General features: G+C 36.2%; 1 protein-coding gene across 10 annotated transcripts in view; it reads right to left on the bottom strand.

Annotated features, from left to right (window-relative positions):
• Positions 1 to 15,285, bottom strand: part of OXR1 (oxidation resistance 1) — a 292,999-nt gene that overhangs the window by 29,855 nt on the left and 247,859 nt on the right. For 9 of the 10 annotated variants that reach the window (XM_074886459.1, XM_074886475.1, XM_074886465.1 and 6 more), the window contains 3 exons: positions 13,368 to 14,155; positions 9,405 to 9,573; positions 5,169 to 5,331 (listed from right to left, as the gene is read on the bottom strand). In XM_074886459.1, coding sequence (XP_074742560.1) covers positions 5,169 to 5,331; positions 9,405 to 9,573; positions 13,368 to 14,155 — 1,120 coding nt within the window. The remainder of the gene's footprint in view (positions 1 to 5,168; positions 5,332 to 9,404; positions 9,574 to 13,367; positions 14,156 to 15,285) is intronic. The other variant, XM_074886441.1, reaches the window with a different exon arrangement.

Below are 15,285 nucleotides of genomic sequence, written 5' to 3'. Positions count from 1 at the left end.
TGTTTCCTTAACAGATTTCAGGATTAAACAGGAATTGATTTCCTTAACCGATTTCTTCACAAGTGCCCAAGATGAAATTTCTTTAATGCTTCTGAAACATTTAGCTGTGGCTACACTCAGTAGTATTTTTTTTTTTTTTTAAATGAATACTCTGTCTGATGATCAGAGATCTGATCCATCAGCATAGATCTTGTATTTCCAATATTGCATGATGATAAAGATGCTTAACAGCTGTAGTACCTTACATAGATATTGTTTTGATTGTTCTAGATTCAAACCCAGAATCTAAAGCTAGATTAGCAGTCTATGTCAATAAGTCATTATCACATTCAGAAATAAAAAGTGCATTTGTACACATAAAGACAATATAATGGTGCACCCCAGTTTTCCAGCTCCATATCAAAAAAGTTAACTGCTTAAAGAATATAACAGACCACGTCCCTTTACTGTTCAAGGAACGTCATTAACTTTGAGAACTAGCTTCACAGACCAACAGATAAAGCCTTGAATACGCAAATTAAGGTATTCTGATCTCTGTAATTTCTTTTCCTTCACCCCTGCTCCAAGAGAACAATTAGTCTTTAGTTAGATACAAATAGAAGGTGCAAAAATTTTATGCTAAAAACTCACATTGGAAACACAAACTGTGATTTTTCTTCTTTAGGTACTAATGTTTCTTACACAAGTAGTCATTTCCATTGTTTCCCCTATAATGCCCTCCTCCCTGTGCTGAATTCTTAGGGCACAGCAATTTCCTTTGTATGTAGCATTACTAAAACTGTGAAAACCTTGCTTGGAAAATCAGTTTCAGTTGTCCTTCCTCCTCAAATATGATAAACTGATTCTCTAAAGATTTTAATGGATTATTTACATGTGCATGCCAACTTCTGTAGAAAAATATTTGATCTTATCAGCACACTTTATGTGCACACAAGTTCAGTGGAAAGTTACTTCATTTAACTCTATACTAGATTCCTGAAACAGTTAATGACATTTTACATGAGTACTTGTTTTCCATGTCTTTTTCCTCCTATGGTCAACTTCAAAATGCTACCTGCCACTTCCATACAGCAATAGCACTGAAAACAAGCCCATCAAAGTTTACAATCCATTTTAGGAAAACAATAGTAGAATAACTGGATAATGGGAATTTCTGGGATTGATGAATCACAGAGATATCACTTCCCACCCCCACCTTTTCTTTTTTTTTTTTTCTCCAAAAAGTATAGATTTTTTCCTGAATTAAAAAAAAGTTAAAGAGTCTGCAAGTAAGGTTATAGAAAATAATGCATACTGGGCAGCACTTCTTATAATCCTCCTTCAAGTTGTTCTATGATCACCTGTGGCTAATAATTTGTGCTCCGATCTGTTGGGGTTTTTTTTGTTTGGTTTTGTTGTTTTAAAATATACAATGTATATGCAATGAAATAACATTTATCCTTTACAGGGAATGTCAACAACATTTTATTTTTTTTTTTTTTACAAAAGCAAGCTTTTATGCAGCTAGAAGTAACTATTCGCAGTTATTTTATAGAAATAGGAAATAGTTGTGTTACTTGAAAACTTGTTTCTCAATACAGATTGGGAGACTGTAGGACAATTCAAGAATTTTTTTCCTTTTCACTCATCTTAAAACTTCAAGCATAAGACTGATCCTGTTAGCAATGCTTGAGGACCCATCCCTGTTTTCAAATACTGCGGCACCATGTCTTTACTAACACCAGCTGACAACTCCTTAATGCTTTCAAATCTGTGGTATTAATTGGCACCAAAATGATGCTAATGCATCAGCAGCTATCTAACAGCAAGCTCCTTAACACTACGTCATTCATTTCTATACATATTACTATACACTCAACTTGAAACAAAATTAGACCATAAAGTACCATTGGAAGTTGTTTCCAAGGCACTGCACAACCGAAACAGTCAGCTTGCTGTCAAATCTTGCCAAGTTTAGATGCAAGTACAGAATATGCTTTGAAGAAAGCATTTGTTTATCAATACATAGGTTTCTAAACAGTATTTGTGCTAACGAATAAAGTCATTTACTCACACACTGAGTGAAAAAAAATAATACCACGATAAATATACCTCTATATCGCCAAGACTCAGTACAGATTGTAAAAAGAGATCAAAAAACCCCACACAACCTAACACACCCTCTTCATTGGTATATGCCCACTCACTTAAGTACAAGAAGGTAGAAGAGATATTGGAGGAAAATGGATGGGGCTAACACCATGAAGAACCTAGCAGCATAGTTTCATTTCTTACACAATATATAAAACAGTTTTCTATTAATTTCTATTGGACACCAGAGACAAGTGTTTAGCATGGAATGATCTTAAGTGAAAAAGTATCCTTTTTAGAGAACTCTGACAATGGGACCGGCAGAGGCCTCTCAGGAAGGCAGAGACTGAGGAACAACATCAGCAACAGGAGCTACAAGGTACCTCACATAGAGTTTACTTTAAACTCTAAGTAACTGACAACTGAATTAGTCATCTTTACTGATGGTAATGTTAGATGATTATTTCTAGTCAGTTATCAATTAAGTGTAGCATAGAATACAAAAAAGAAGTCAGCTAAAGGATTCCCTGGGTATTTTTTTTTTGTGGACACATCATACAGTGCAGTATTTGATCAAACTAGTGTTTAGTATGTCAGCAGGAGCCTTTATCTCTTTACCACTAGATCAGTTGAGGTTACATCTGCTGGATTACTTCAGGGAAAAGGCTGATAGGAAATAGACTACTCTGTATACAGATAGAAGAAGAAAGTATTAAGCAGATGAAAAAATTGGTGTAAGTTCAGAGTAAGAGTTCAGTCCTATTCACTGATCCTTCCTTTTCCACTAAAAAACGCACAGTACTTCCTTACAGTCTCTTGATAAAAAGTTGCAGCTGAATGTGTTACTACCAGGACTATCAAAGCAGCAAAGGCTGTCTCATAGCACCACACCTGGTTTAGCATTAATCCTCTTCCCCGTTTCTCCAGTTTTAAGATATTGTACAACGATAGCAGAGAACACTTTTTGGAAAAGAAAGCTACTCCATAGCTGCTTCTTCCGCTAGATCAACAGTACTTTGGGATGCATTTTTACATCACGATTTTGCCTTCCAATTCCTTTCCACCCTGAGTTTTCCCATCACTGTGTTCTGAAGAAGGCAGCCTATTTTTCATCCCAATACCCACAAAAAAGTTTCAATGATACTCTTCACCTGCTATTTTAGATTACACCTGGATCATGAGCTGACAGAAAAAGCTTGTTGGTTAAAGGAAGGAAGTATATTGATTGAAAATAATGACTGAAATTCAGTATGAATAATGGGTATGACAACAGTTACAATTTCCTGTATGCACTGATACTTTCTAGCACATATGTTAAAAGCCACTAAAATGCAGTTGTATGTAATGACAGGTTGAACCATCTGGTACTGTCAAACATTTCTGATTAAAAAGTTAGTTTTTAACAGCTTTCAGATTTGTGCTGGAAGTCAGTCATAAGAAGTCACATTACTCAAGTGAAAATGCACAGAAGACCATATTAGCATATTTCTTGTAGTTGCATAACCATCTTTTTAAAAAAGTTATCTGTCTCACTAATCACACTAACACATACATTCAGAAAATTACTATTTGATAATCTTAAAAGAACCAAACTTGACTTGTCACACAACACATACGGAAATAACAGTATCTTTGAAATATGTGTCTTCTACAATTGTTTCCAGAGGAGACCAAACCAAAGGCTTAAGACATGACCTCATTCTGTAGTAAATAACTTAAGATTTTAATACATGTAGGAAAAGGACTGCCTCTATCATCTTCAGGAATAACTTTTTAAAAGTTGCAACTTTTAATATCGAAACACTTGCACTGTTTTCTGTGGAAATTATTCTGTAACTGTATTAAGGTGCAAAGTTACTGAAGAGCTCATTAGAAGAGATATACTGTGCCTTAAACCATAATACTGATCATTTGCCACTGATCCTAGTGTTCCCAAAGGCCAAGTTTTAAAACATCAAATACCTATAAGGCTTTGAGCAAGAGTCAACACCAAAATACACTGCTGGTAAAAATGCTTGAGCAGTATATATGCTGAAAATACGAAGATTCAAGAGACATGCTTTTATGATACCCATTTCAATGTCTTAAAGCAAAAATGCTCCATGCAAAATCATTGAGCTGCAGAGAGAGTGTTCTGTAACCACCACCTAATACTTCAGCTGAGAAGTCTGAAGTCAAGAGTTCTACTAGGACTGTAAATTTTGGAGCTAAGAAGAAAAGATCCATAGTCAGACTATTACAGATTTTAAAATTTCTTTTACACTCTACAGAAAACACAAGTATAAGCTTCCTTAATTTCAACATGCTCCACTGCAGGGCAGTACGGGGGTAGGGGGAAGGAAAAAATCAGTCTTACAGTCAGAGATTGCAGTTGCTGTCCTGAGACTCAAATTAAACAGTGCTGATGGGATACTTCTACAATATATATGACAAGAATCATCAAACTTTTGACTGACACTTGAATGCACAAGACTACAAGTGCTTTAACTGTATGTACACTACAAAACAAAGCCATGTAGACATGTAAAGATGTGTCCATAGAAACACAGTGGACACAGATTCACATGGGAGAAATGTATTTTTTATAAAAAAAGATAGGTCCAGTTACAGTATATTACTAAAATCAATGCAACAGCGTCTTAATGTATGAAGACATTATAACTGAGAAGTTAATTACTGAATTACTGGAAAAACATGGCAGTAATAGATTGATTTCCCTTTTTTGTTGTCTCATCCCTGTTTTGAGACTTACCTATAAGTATTCAACATTCAGGAATAATAAATATCAGAAAACTGTCAGTTTACTTGACTGAAAACTAAGTCTGCTTCATCAAAGTTGCGACTTCTTTGCTGTACTCACATTTCTTTCAAGTCTTAAGTTACAATTTGTTCCATACAAAAATGACTTGTAATTGTGAAATGCTGCCCTAAACTGATGTTAGAGCAAAGCATTAGGATGGCACAAATTGAACAGCCATGAACACAGTAAGCAGACTAAAGCACACTGTTTCATTTTTCACTATTGTATTTAACACTATTTTAACTACATTCCTATGGAAGTACTAAAAAAAAAAATCTTTGACACTGTTCTTCCTTACCTCCCACTCTTTAGCAGCATCTTCAGTAGTAGATTCTTCACTAGTTTCAGGCTCCTCCTTCCTTTTTACCACTATAAATCCAGGTTCCCGAACAGATTCCCCAGTATCTTCTGCATATATCTCTGGACTCCACTGGATAAAGAAGACATACAAGTGATCTGTCCTAGAGAAGTCAAGTAATGATACAGAAAAGGAAAATAAGTTAAGTTTGTGATCTTTTGGGACATGTCTAATAATTATTAAGTATTTAAGGTTAAATTGAAAATACTTACTACTTCATGTTTTACTAAATATTAAGAGACACATTTGAAAAAAGCTATTTAGGTTTTTTTTTTTCTTCTTAATTATATGAAGCAGACACTGCAGGAAAAAGAGGAAACAAGTTGGCCACTGACTAGCTGTGTTTTCATATAAAAGTAAGGCCCTTCAACCACTTTTGTCCCACTGGAAACCTCTGTTTATAATTGAAATAACTTCCAAAATAAAACGCAAAGATAAATTTTATTTTATTTACAAAAAGTTACATAAAAACATAAACAAAATTGCAATTTAAAAATGTCTGCACATCTGTTTTCCTCATCCATGAAGAAGAGCTGAACACTCCAAAGGCATGTAACCAAAATTACACAGACTTTGAGAATTACTACAGGTATGAGGAAATAAGTGGAGACCAGTGACGAGTGGTGTTCCTTAGGGGTCAGTATTGGGACCAGCACTGTTCAACATATTTGTTGGTGACATGGACAGTGGGATTGAGTGCACCCTCAGCAAGTTTGCCAATGACACCAAGCTGTGTGGTGCAGTTGACATGCTGGAGGGAAGGGATGTGCCATCCAGAGGGACCTGGTCAGGCTTGAGAGGTGGGCCTGTGCAAACCTCATGAAGTTCAGCAAGGCCAAGTGCAAGGTCCTGCACATGGGTCGAAGCAATCCCAAGCTCAAATACAGGCTGTGCAGAGAATGGATCGAAAGCAGCCCTGAGGAGGAGGACTTGGAGGTGTTGGTTGACAAGAAGCTCAACAGAATCCAGCTATGTGCATTTGCAACCCAGAAAGCCAACTGTATCCTGGGCTTCATCAACAGAAGTGTGGTCAACAGGTTGGGTGAGGTCATTCTACTCCTCTATGCCACTCTCATGAGACCCCACCTGGAGTACTGCAATCAGCTCTGGGACCCCAGCATAGGAAGGACATGGACCTGTTGGAGCAAGTCCAGAGGAGGCCACAAAGATGATCAGAGGGCTGGAGCACCTCCCCTATGAGGACAGGCTGAGAGAGTTGGGGTTGTTCAGCCTAGAGAAGAGAAGGCTCTCAGGAGACCTTACAGCAGCCTTCCAGTACCTAAAGGGGGCTTACAAGCAAGCTGGAGAGGGACTTTTTAGACGTGCGTGTAGCGATAGGACAAAGGGTAATGGTTTTAAACCGAAAGAGAGTAGATTTAGATTAGATATAAGGAAGAAATTCTTTCCTGTGATGGTGGTGAGACACTGGCACAGGCTGCTGAGAGAAGCTGTGGCTGCTCCCTCCCTGGAAGTGTTCAAGGTCAGGTTGGACGGGCCTTTGAGCAACCTGATCTAGTGGAAGGTGTCCCTGCCCATGGCAGGAGGAGTGGAACTAGATGATCTTTAAGATCCCTTCCAACCCAAAACACTCTGATTCTATGAAATAAGGCTGAAAGTGTGCGCATATATAAACTAGATAAACTACAGACTATTCTAACTGCAGTAAGTACCAAGATTCGAAGTTACCTCCTCTGTTAAGGTATCTGCCACAAATGGCATGGTTCTCCAGTTTGGAAGAACGAAATGCCCAGATTCCCAGAAAAAAAAGTTACTTAGAATCCTAATAGATGTCAGTCTATATGGTTTTAGAATTTCCTGTAGGTCCACAGATGAAGCATTTAGAAAAAGGACATGCAATTAATCCACTAGTATCGCTTCATCATGGAAAAGACAGCTTTATGGCTCTGGTTACCAAGAGTGTGAATATTCCTTATGTCTCTTCAGAGATACTACAGTGAATCTGCATGCTGGATTAGCATGAAGAACAATATTTGGATTCCACCCCCCCTTACTAAATCCTTGCAAAACTGAGTACTGGAAGAACAGCAAGAGATACAGAGCAAAGTCTCTCAAAACTGCAGATATGATTTTCATATGCTTCTGCGTCTACAATGATACAGCACACAGGTATGTAATAATAGTCTCTGAACAGGGTCAGTTATTCAAATTCACCCTTGTTAAAATTAAGGTTCCTGGGTAAGGAATGAAAGGAAAAAAAAAGACAAATCTTGCTCTGACAGTAAGAGAGAAGAAAACATTTCAGATGCATAAGGCTAGATAAGTTCTATGACAAAGAATAAGAAGCTGCAGGCTCCTCATGCACTGAACAAGGTATCAATTTTGAAGCATTACACATAGAAAAATGAAAAAAGATAATCCTGATTTTAACTTAAAAACTTGAAATTGTGTATAATTATAGCAGTTAAAGTAAATAAAACAATGTTTAAGGAACTCCAAGACACTCCCTAGACTGGCTCATTTGAGATTAAGAACACTGAAATGATGCAGGTTTGTCAGATACCTGCTTTTTTTCTTTCTTACCATTAGGTGACAAAGATAACTGGGTTAACATTAAATATTTTGACCTATGCAGAGTACCACTCAGCAAGGTTAACACTGAATTAAGAAAACAAAAACTCCACTACCACATGTGGTTTTTTGTGCACAAAAACACAGGACACACATTGGACAGATAAAGAACAGATTACTAATTCCCCATGCAGTTAGAGAGAGAAACCCTTCACAGGCAGACTAATTTCCAAGATCAGATACAGACTGTAAATTAAGAACTATTTCTTCCGAAATAGGTAGTAATCTCTGCTTTATGCTGAAGATAAATACTTGCTCTACTACATTAGAAAGTGAGCCAAAGAGACAGTAATCATTTTAATCAGCTGACCTAGACATCATTGCCATATGTGAAACATCTGTTTTCAAATGAAATATGGTATGAATAGAACAAGAAAATTTGAGTTGAATGTAACCACAAGAGATCGCCTGGCCCAGACAGGATTAGCTATACCGGAATGACAGGCATTTGTCTCAAGAAATTGCATAATCTCCACCACCTAGGGGTCACAGGGATTACGTTTAAAAGCAGGTTAGTGATTGCTAGCACAGACTCCATCCTCCCGGTTGAAAGACTCAAATATTTTGATGTAGTTTCAGCCCATTACACATCTCCATTCACAGTGGACACAAAAAAAGAGACTACTGCCTTTCTTGTGGTAGCCAGCATTTAAGTATGAAATGATTTTATGTTTGTAATCCACCTTTTCTCCTTTAGATTAAAGAACCCCACTTACTTCTAATTTTCTTTATATGTTACACTTTCTAGGCATTAATTAGTCTTGCTGTTTTCCTCTGGACTCTCTCCAATTGATCCATATCTGTCCTCAACTGCAGTAACCCAGCTGGACATTCTATGCCATTCAGCTCAAAAGAAAAGATGGAAAAGTGACTTGATCATTGTGTGTAGGTATTTATACAAGATGATAGCTGGCAGGTTTTTTGTTGTTGTTTCTTTCTTTTTACCCCCCCCTCTTCTGACAAGGATATAATAATCACCAATACCCCCCAAAATCACATTCAACTTGAAAATAAGTCACAGTTTCCTAGCAGTAAAGATTATTTAAGAATTCAAGACCATACCAGTGAGTGAGCATGGACATCTCATGTCTTTGAATCCCTGAAACAAATTTATATATTTTTCCATTAGATACGTTTTCCACAAAAGTTGGAAAAAGTTTTGTGTTCCATATATAAAGATAAAAGAACCCCAGCTAGCTCTTCTGAACTTAGAGCTTCAAGAAGTAGAGAGAATTTTTAGAAAGTTTCCAAATAATGGGAAGCACAGATAATGACAATAAAAACTTTGTTGCAGAACTCACTTCCTTCACCAGACACCACTTACTTGAATCCTTCTTTCATCATTCACTTGCTACAAACACAACCCAAAATAATACCATGAGAAACTACTGGCTGAACCTGCAAGTAACTCAACTAATTCAGTAAAACTTCAGCATGGTAATGAGGTATTCCAGTTACCTCAGTTGTTGACTCTTTTTTGTGTTGCTTTGCAGACACTGTCACTGAAAAGTTTTGCATGGTGTAGAAAAAAAATAAAAGGTCAAAGACCTATTAGGGTTTGGTTTTTATAGTCTACCTCCTTCTTACCTTTCTTGGGGAACAGCAAACCAGTACTCATGTTTTTTATCCCTCTGTGCATACTGTTGCATTGATGCACTTGCTTGCGAAACAAATGTTTTTCTCATGGGTTTTCCAACCCTGAGACGCAGAAACTTGTGAGATCGATGTCGTCTTTTCTCTTTTGTAAAAGAAAAACCTATTAGTAAAGAAAAAGTAAGCTATCCACAATGTACAAAAGAGCTTAACAAAATTGTTAGCCAATACAGGTATACAGGATGTGTATATATACATACGTAATAGGAGATGAGCTAACATAGGTAGTAATAATTACCTGTCCTTTTTGTTACATAAATTGCATCAGAAGAATTAACTTCAGAGTAGAACACATTTGATTAATTCTAACATTCATTTCTGCTTCCAACCTCAGATCACATGACAGTCTTTCATCCATGCTTGAAAGTATTTCAGAAGGTATTCTCAATGCATATCCCTCAACACTGCATCAGGCATCCCTCCCACTGTTAAAAAGATACTCCATATACATGCAAAAGATACAGTGTTAAATAAGTACTTAGGCCTTACTCACATATGTCAAAGCTGTTCATTAGTTACTTTTAATTTAAAAATGAAGAGTTCTGGCACTACTAATAGAGGATTAAGATGAATTTTAATTTGTTAACTATATCAAACACTTCAAAGGTATGAACACCACTTCAGGATGAAGTATACTGGATGCTGTTGGTATGGAATTTTTCCCTCCAGCAGTATATTTAATTGAACTAATAGAATTATATGATTACCCTCAAGGTCTGGATTGTCAAATCAGCACAAGGTAAAGGAAGTAACCTTTCAAAAATTATTTATTTGCTAGATTAATTGCTCAAATCCTAGAAAGTCACAACAGGCTCTTTAAAGCAAGGAAGGATAATACAAATTTAAGAGCTCTTATGATCAGCTATGACAACAAAAAATTTAGCCTACCTCTGGTGTTACATGTACATACAGAGTTCCAATTTTCTAGGATACTCATCTTTTCTTTACAGCTGAAGTTCTCCTTCAGTCTCTACATAGACTACAGATACACTAAGCACAGAAAACATCACCTTCTTGATCTATAAACATCTCTACTGTATTTTTTTCTCAATCAGATTTTCACCATAAAGTCTGGATAGCATTGTTCCACAAAATGTTTTTTTCAGTAAACATTTAAATGTGTGCCTCCTAATTTTCAGTTACAATATTTTAGAATTATACCTGCAGTATACAGTATAGTACAAATAGTCATAATATGCATGATTTAGACATAGTTTATAAGTCTGTAAACTCAAATGTAAATTGTCAGATTAAAAACCCAAAACAAACAAAAAACCCTCTTTGATAGGACTGGCACACAAAATTTGTTGCAGTATTAAACAAGTATTCTTAAAATGATCTGATATTTGGAATTTCGGTCCTTCAGATACAGCAGTCTAGAACTTCTGACAGACAGAAAAGTGGGATTTGTACCATACCTTAAAAAAGAAAATGAGTGAGATTTAGTTCTGGCTAGCAGAGAGAATGAAAACAAACAACTTAGCCCTGCCCTCAGATCTCTTTTGAGATGCTCTTTTTCTTGGTGTGTTCTCCAATATATTTTGGTATATTTGATACAGAATTAATCAGAAAAAATATTTTAACAACGGCTACTGTATGTCATGCCTTTTCTTCCTTTCAATCTTCCTTTCAATCTCCAGCTAACAAGCAGCAAACAGACAAGTTATCTTTAATGGTATTTCAGCTTGTTTATACATACACAAAACTATAGGCCAGTGTAACTTCTCCAAAGTATCAACAACATTTAGCTTTTATTTCAGTCCAGTGGTTAAATGTGAGTGTCTGTAAAAATAGAAGAGAATATAAGAGTCTCCTGGATAAAAAAAAATTCCAAGGGAGGCCTTTTTAGCTATTCTAGACTACTCACAGTTATCAAGTTACATTGCATCACCTGTTCAACATTCAAGACAAAATGATCATTAATCCAAACTTGGAAACATTTGACCTCTGAAGATCAACAAAAGGTAGTTCCCAAAACCTAGATACTACAAACTCCCACAACAGAGAATAAGATAAAGACCTATCTACGTAACTTAATGATATAAAACTCATAGTATGACTGCTTCAGAGTTTTTGTCCAATAGACAGGATAAGTATTTACAGTGCCTCAATTTAATGACCTAGTGTTTTTTAGTGATCTACTGTTAATAGACCTGTCATATTTAGTCTTTGGTGACCTTCAAGAGTTAAGCAATAGATCTATGCTTTTACCTTGGCTCTATTTAAACTTGCCTGTAGACAAAGCCAGTAGAAGCTTCACCACATCTATTTAGATTGAGAAATATTAATTCATAATTTAGATTTGCATTCTGCTAATATAACATGCAAAAATAAGAAACATACAATAATTCCAACTGAAGTTGGACTGAAGTCATTGGCACAGTTCTCAAAAAAATTATTATTTTAAGATGATTTTTCTTTCTAATTTAACTCCACAACGTTCAGTGAGGCTGTAGGACCATGTGCAGAAGGTTTCTAGCTAGCACCCCTCTGTCTGACTGTATGCAGACACTTATTTTGAATATGTAAGTACATATTGTGTGACTGTACAGATCATTCTGCATGAAAAACATGCAGTGTTACTCAATGATACAATCTTTTAGGAAACGAAAAATAAAGCATCTAATACAACTGACTTACAAATAATATTTAATTGTAAAAAAAAAGAAAGCAGCAACTGTGGCAAAGAACACTTCTGCTTACATTTTTGAAGTCACAACCAACAACTACTGCTAGCTGACATTTTTGCCAGAGGATTTCCTCTAAGATTTTGGCATAAAAGCCAAACTTATCACAGAACAATGCAACTATTAATTTGCTTCGAATTTCAAAATTCAGTTACTTTCTCAACAGAAGGAGAAAAAACCAACCCCAAACTATATCAGATTCTGAAGTATAAGATGAATTTCTGTCAACTGAATAATATACCTCTATTCAACACAGCCTCAACTTTTCAGTTATTAACATAAACAATCACCTTCAAATGCACTTCACATATAATCTATTAGTTTGTGACAGACATTATAGATGTTTTCTTTCTAGCCCCCAAAATATCGTACAATTAAAACAATTAGTTTATCTCCATTATTAATATGGCAAGGTATCAGAAAGTGACCTATGAATTTTTTAGAAAGCAAAATCAAACACATGCAGAAACATCTTTAAGATACGATTTTTTATGAATTGAGTAACGTCAATAGACTTTCAAGATAACTTCCAACTAACAATCCTACAGCCTGATCTTTGCAGAGGAGTAAAGGTACTCAAGAAATAAGCCTAGCTGTTCCCCATATTCATAGCAGTAGTTTCTTACCACCTAGCTATTATTTATCCTGAGATATGTTTTTTTGTGTGCTCAACCTTGTTCTAGACAGCACAAAAGTATGACAAGATGCCAGTGAAACAAAGTTCTGAAACTATCAGTGTTAAGCCTCCAGTGTTTATTGTTCACATCATAAACCTTAACCACAAGGTAGACATGCTTTGTAAGTAAGATGAAATTAATTCCCTGAAATTCATCCATACACACATACACTGGGACCAAAATTTAAGTGACAGCTGACTGCTAAGGCAAATTTTTAATTTTGAGCTCTACAGTGACTGTCATGGATCTAATTTTACAGGCTCATTTAAATCTCCCATACAAAGATACTGTGTTTTAATACAATCACAGATATAATTTCAGTGAAGAAAAATGACAGTAACAAAAGCATCCATGTTTTCAGTTTCCTGAGAGTATTTTATATAAAATATAACTCAAGTATATCTTCAAGCCAATGAGAAGTATAAGCAACATATAGGGACATGTGTTCTACAGAATGAAAAACCACTAAAATTCTGATGAGTTGAGGGAGATACATTGTAAGTCTCAAGGCTAACACACAAATACTGACTTACCTTCTAATTGCCCATCTCCTGAAGTTACAGTTTTCTGACTAATTTCTTTTTGTGAATCCTGTTGCATGTTTTCTCTTTGTTGTTTGGTTTGTTGCATAGTGTGGGTCTTCCAGAGTTTGCGGAGCTCCTCAACTTCTGTCTCTGAGTCTTGCGTTCGCTCTCTCACTATTTTTCCTTTGCTAGTTGTCTCCTTTTCAGATTCAGTGGTATCTTCACAACATGGACATTCCTCTCCTGCCTTACTCTCTCCTGGTTCTTTTCCTAGTGAGGAATCTTGACTGTCGCCCACTTCTTTCTCTTTATCATGCCCTTCACTACCATGTGATCCTTGCAAAGACTGCTGGAGGCCATATGCAACATTTTCACTAGGTTCTTGTCCCTTCTTTAGAGACATCTCAGCACTTTCTGAACCTAAGCTGTGGGTACCAAACTGTTTAACATTTACAACCATTTCGGCACTGGGTTTTAAGTCACTGGCAGCTTCATTTGAGTCTGAAATGATTGTTAAACATTCAGCACTAGTCTGGTTTATTGTTTGGACAGATTCTGATGATGCTCCAGAAGATTTGTCTTGTCGAAGCTCATCTGAAGAAACAAGTTCCTCACGTATTGGAGAGAGTTCTGATTCTGTGAAGACATCTTCTGAAAGAGACTCCTCTGTGCTCCTAGGGGCAGTACTAGCACTGTCGTTGCCTGTATCCCGAGTCCTGGAATCCATTTCATCTGTATTGCTCTTTGCAACTTTCTTGGAATGGCAAAGTTCCCTTACAGACAGCTGTTCTACATCTCTGTTGAACAAATAAGAATGTTATAGCAGGTGACTTTTCCATCAAGCTCTTTTCTTTACTAAGTTTTGTTTAACGTTGAAAAAAATTTAAGGGTGCTATTAAAAAAAAAAACCAAAACCAAACCCCAAAAACTAAAGCCAACTTAATCCAGAGCATCAGCTATAAGAAACAAGCATAAAATATGTTCTTGTAACAGTGAGCTTATGGTGGACCTTTTGCCAGTACGACATAGATAGGATTTCCCAACTTCAGGACATTACTTTTGCAAGTAGAAGCTCTCCTATAAAACCAACAGGATCGTTTGAGATGCTTATAGCGTAAAAATAAAATAAAAAACAGGGGAAAAACAACAAAAAGCTATTCACAACCATAATATCTAAAGATGGAAACCCTCCAAAATCCTTTAAGATTTGTCTACCAAAGACACCAGTACAATTGTATAGTCTTATCCCATCCTATTATGAAGCTGACACCTAGCTCAGTGGTAAGAAATGAATGGCAGAAATCATTTGGTCTAACATTAACTATCTAAGCTCGTCAGTGCAGAACAGCAGGAACTATCAAGGTAGATCTTACCATTCTGCCCATAGGAAATACCTAACAGTGATTAGTGTCTTCACCTGTCAGGTACTTTACTTTGAGGATACCACCATTAGGCAAAATGAATCCTAAACTACTTCGTACAACTGAACAAATTTAAGAGCAGACATCAGGTGTTCATAACTAATGTAAGAAAAAAGAAAGCATAAAAGAACTTACTTTCCCCAAAGGAAATAATCTTATTCAAACCTGCTTTTCGAAATAAGCTAACCAGAATTTCTACGAGTTTCAGAAGAGGAGGACTACAAGGGAACTGTAAACATGTTATAACTATAAAGTAACTTAATGATGCAAAACTCATACTATGACTGAACTGTAGCTACATGACAAGCTTTTCAAGTGTTGTCAAAAAAACTGAGCAGTACAGTCTTCATAACAAATTTCTCATGTTTAAATATACTTTTGACTAGAGTTCTCAATGCCAACTCCCTTGCTACCACAAGCACCTTATATCTTCCATTACCTATATTAAATGCTTTTAAGAAGCTCATACCTTAATTCTCCCATCTTGAAGGAGGATAAATCCAGTG

Source organism: Strix uralensis, chromosome 1 (genome assembly GCF_047716275.1).
Source record: "Strix uralensis isolate ZFMK-TIS-50842 chromosome 1, bStrUra1, whole genome shotgun sequence".
NCBI classification, from domain to species: Eukaryota; Metazoa; Chordata; class Aves; order Strigiformes; family Strigidae; genus Strix; species Strix uralensis.
Note: the sequence above shows the minus strand (reverse complement) of the source record. Positions and strands in the feature narration are given on the sequence as shown.